The sequence below is a fragment of the Teleopsis dalmanni genome, chromosome 2, assembly GCF_002237135.1.
Source record: "Teleopsis dalmanni isolate 2A chromosome 2, ASM223713v2, whole genome shotgun sequence".
Classification (NCBI taxonomy): Eukaryota; Metazoa; Arthropoda; class Insecta; order Diptera; family Diopsidae; genus Teleopsis; species Teleopsis dalmanni.
In genome coordinates, this window is record NC_051847.1 from 175,865,049 (window position 1) to 175,869,453 (window position 4,405).

At 29.6% G+C, this 4,405-nt stretch overlaps 1 protein-coding gene across 3 annotated transcripts; it reads right to left on the minus strand.

The window, feature by feature from the left end:
- Nucleotides 1-1,379: 1,379 nt before the first annotated feature.
- Nucleotides 1,380-3,201, minus strand: LOC119681863. 3 transcript variants are annotated; one of them, XM_038095158.1, is made up of 3 exons: nucleotides 3,016-3,201; nucleotides 1,984-2,144; nucleotides 1,380-1,888 (listed from the first exon to the last, which is right to left on the minus strand). In XM_038095158.1, the coding sequence occupies exons 2-3, from the start codon at nucleotides 2,047-2,049 to the stop codon at nucleotides 1,448-1,450; spliced, it is 507 nt and encodes a 168-aa protein (XP_037951086.1). In that variant the 5' UTR covers nucleotides 2,050-2,144; nucleotides 3,016-3,201; the 3' UTR covers nucleotides 1,380-1,447. The 3 variants fall into 3 exon arrangements, with proteins under 3 accessions (XP_037951086.1, XP_037951087.1, XP_037951088.1); XM_038095159.1 differs by having other exon boundaries at nucleotides 1,984-2,147; XM_038095160.1 differs by having other exon boundaries at nucleotides 1,984-2,156.
- Between the last annotated feature and the right edge of the window lie 1,204 nt (nucleotides 3,202-4,405).

Consider the following 4,405-nt stretch of genomic DNA (forward strand, 5'->3'; position numbering starts at 1 on the left):
AAAATGAAACTAAGCAGGGAATCAACTATTTCGGTGATTCTCAGATTAGTACAAATTTGATTAATAGTGCTGCCAGTCCCAAGTGTCGTAATAATAACTTAAAATGAGCTTTTGTATAGAAATTTGTTAGCTGTCTCTCTCAGCTGTTTGAATTGTATGTAAACAATTTTCACTGTTAACGTATGTTTCGCTTTTGCTGTTGATGCGAGTGCTGCCAAGGCATTTACACACAACAAACTAATCAGATTAACATCAAAATGCTAAATTTTTTTGATATGAAGTTTTTGAATCAACTAAGCAACTAATCAGTTGCCTGAATACTCCTAATGATTTAAAGAGATGTTTTTTAATTATATACCAATACAATATAAATGAATATTTACATCGCACATTTTTATATGGATTTTCGATAAATTTCATATGGAAAATGTGTCAAATTATCAAGATAAATGCAAGTATCGTTATATGTTATAGTGAACATTTGTATCATCATTATTAGTGAACGAGTATCATTATTAGCTGGAAAACATTTGCAATTCTTATATGTCGAAACGTTCAATTTCCTTGAACATGTCGGTGATAGTATTTCCCAAAGGACTTTTCACGTTCTTAAGATTAGATTTTTGTTGTGGTTTTTAAAATTTTATAGTTCTATGTTGTATTATATTTTTGTGTTTTTGTATTTAATTATTAAATTATTAAAGCATTTTCCACTCAATATTCCAGAAACATTATTATAGTAATAATAGAAAAATAAAATCAGCTGTTTGCGTCTTGACTTATCACTTTTTCTTCCGTTTAAGTTTTCTACATTTTGTTATATTCTAACATACATTCTATTATTACTATTATATTACATTTATACATTTTTATATTTTTATATTTTTATTGTAGCCCGTTAATAAGTTTATTGAGATTCTTTACTTGGAACCGGGAATGTAAAACAGTTATAGAGTAAAAAAAACTAAATGGAATTTTTTATTACAATTATATTATTTTGTTAAATGAATTAAGTGTGCACAAATGAGGCATGTTATTTAATATATGTGGATATATATGATGTGGATACTAGATACTAGTGTTATCGAAGATATGAGTCCACGTTATCTCTACGAATCGAAAAAGCAATCAGAATTTAGAAGAGAATGTTTTATACAAAATATTAATCCTATACTATGCATATAAAGATTTGAGTAATGAACTTAAATCGTAATAACATAAATAGTCAAAGCAGCGGAAGATTAACTGTAAAATAAAGATTAACTGTAAAATTCATATACATACGTAACCACGAAAATATATATCTATTCAGTTATGTAAAATACATAAACTGCATTTTAATTTCTTAATATGTCTTATGTTTTTATTGAACAGAAAATTTGAATTGTATAAAAATAGTAGTTATACATAGAATTTCAGAAAAAATCAACTTAGACTTAAATCGATATTAGCCAGACTGGTTACTTTCAGCAGAATCTGTGTCAACAGATACGATTGTTATATCATCATCATCTAACGAAGACGAGACGTTAGATTCAGAAGACGTGTTGGAATTCTCCTCACTACTATTTTCAACCATTGATTCTAATAACTGTCTCTCGAAGTCTCCTAAAACATGCCTTAAATTTGCATTGCGTCTATTCATGCGCTCAATAAACTCATTCTTGACGGGATCTTTGGTAAAAACTTTCTTTGGGGAGTCAGTATTGGTGATGAACTTGATGAAATTTGAACGATTTAGTAGTTTCTCATTTTCCTCTGCTTCTAGTTTAAACCAGTCGTGTTCAACATCATTTTCCTCCTCGTCATCAATAGATTCTCCGTCACTGCCATATTTGTCAGGATATGCTTTTCGGGATGAGTTTGCATTTAGTTCTTGACGAGCCCTCTAAATAATTTTGTGGAATAATATAAAAATTTTTTTTGAATTATATTCTAAAAATAAACGCAATATATAAAAACAGATGAAATTTAAAGACTTACGTTTATATTTGCTTCAAAGAATGCATCCAAATTTTCAATGGATGGATCTCGGTTAATACGAGGCATTTTTGATACAGGATTGAATATAATACTACCTTAAGCATGTAATAACAAAAATGATGTTCAGTCAGTTTTAATGATCCGAAAGTTATCAGAAAGTTCTACTGAAAATACTATGTGTTATAGATTACTTAACTTCTTTTAATAAATAAAAAAAGAAGCATTTTAAATTATCCTTAATTTTTTGCATATGATAACATAACATCAATAAGTATTTTATATCATGAGTTTGTATTATTAATAAATGAGACAAGTAGACCGTAACGTATAATATCCTGGATAAAGTAATTTTATCTAACCTTAATAGATAGATAGACAATGTTTATATTTCATCAAATGATATTGTTTATATATAAAAAATATAGTGTAATATATATAATAAATAATAATCTCTCTTTCTATAGATATCCTCAAAAGACTTACAACTACAGTTTTATTAAGTTTGAAGAATGAAGTTTGTGATGGAGTTGAAAAGAAAACCGATTAGTTACCGTACAAACATCATTATGCAATAGTAGTTATGAGTCGTGACTTCCCGTCTGAAGTTGGTTTATATTTTATATTATTTATTATACTTAAAATTAAGAAAAACCCGTTAATGCAAACATATCTCAAGACGTCTTTTAAAAAAATTTGGGTTTCGATATGTTATAGGTGTTATATGTATTACATATATTACTCGATTTGGAGTAAGATAAAGATACAAAATGTATAAAGTAGAAGTTTGTATGCGACGTTAGTTCTTTGATCGAAGTGGAATTATAAAGGAATTAGATAAACATAGTTGAAAAAAGAATTATATACGCCTTATACTGTCCAGGAGAACAAACAGAAAATCAACTGTGAATAAACTTATGCATTTAACTCATATATAAATTATTATGTATTATCATTTTATAAAGACTTGTATATGATTTGATGATTGTCTGGCATTAATTTTATTGACTAGTAAAAGATTGAAGACCTACTTACCTTTACGTGGTGTTTACCAGGAAAATGACTTTTGTATTTGAAATGTATAAATTGGCCGATTATTTTCGATATGTTATTAAATTAATCAATAGTTTAATCAGCTTATTGCCTTACGTATACATATACATATTAACCAATTTGGTACGGGGAATGAAATCCAAACATTTTTGTGGAAAAAAAAAAATATATAAAATTTTTAAAACTATAAAAACTAGATAAAAATTTAAATATCATTTCGTGTTGCTATGTTAAAAAATTATTTTAAATATTATTATTATCACTGTACTTTTTTATACACATACGTATATGCTAAATACTTTTGAAAATATATACGTTAGGTTAGGAAAATGAAACTATCATTTTGATTAATTGAAAGAAAAATATATTATTTATCATGGATATTTCCAGTTTCAAAACAGTTTAAATAAACATTTTATGATATGTTTTGAGTGCCATTATATTAAGTCCAAAAGTCAAAGTTATTAGTTACTAGTTAGTTAAGAGTATTGGTTTCTACTTTTGCTGTTCTGATCAACTTCAATAATGGCTTTTGTAATCACTTTACTTTAACTTCAGGTCCTCAAAAGTCGGTGTTAAGTAGCTACAGATATTCTTTTGATTAAAGTTTTTGAATGCTATCTGTATTAAATTCAATGTATGTATACATTAATATTGGTATGTTTTCTAAGTATTAACTTTTTATATCATTGCCATATTATAATCATTTGTGAGTGATGCGGATAGAATAGAATAGAATAGAAATAAACGGGGTATAAGCTCCCAATGGAGCAGAGCACTGTGACCAGATTGATCTTTTGTGCTACAACTGACCCTAACCGAACAGAAGACATTCCGCTTTTCGAATGAAAGCCAGAATGTCAGAAGGAGAGAGCAGACCTCCTCCCAGTGACCTCCTCCTTGTCCAGATCAAGGCTGGGCAGTCACAGAGAATGTGACTGGTAGTCTCGTCTGCTTCTAAGCAGAGTCGACGAGATCCGTCTTATTAAGGTGATAACGCAGTCCATGGTGATCCGTTAAATATCCCGCCAGCAATCTCAAGTCTGATCTGCTAAGGAGGGATGCCTTGCCATAACTATATGGGGGAACCAGCTCTTTAACTTGACGGTTACCTCGATTGTCGCGCCAGTAGCGATCTCTCTCGGCTAAGATCCATTTATCAATTAGATACCTAGTTGTAGACCAACTTAATCCACAATAGGGTTCCGGTCCACAGATTTAAGTGGCAGAATCGATCGGGAATGAGGACTTCGAACTTTCTACCGAAGCGAAGTTCCATGATCATGCGATCTGTCCTATAGTGATGCGGATAAGAGCTCCTTAATTTGTTTTAGATGTCGGAGATGTGGTAGCACACTTAAATGTGTTTTAA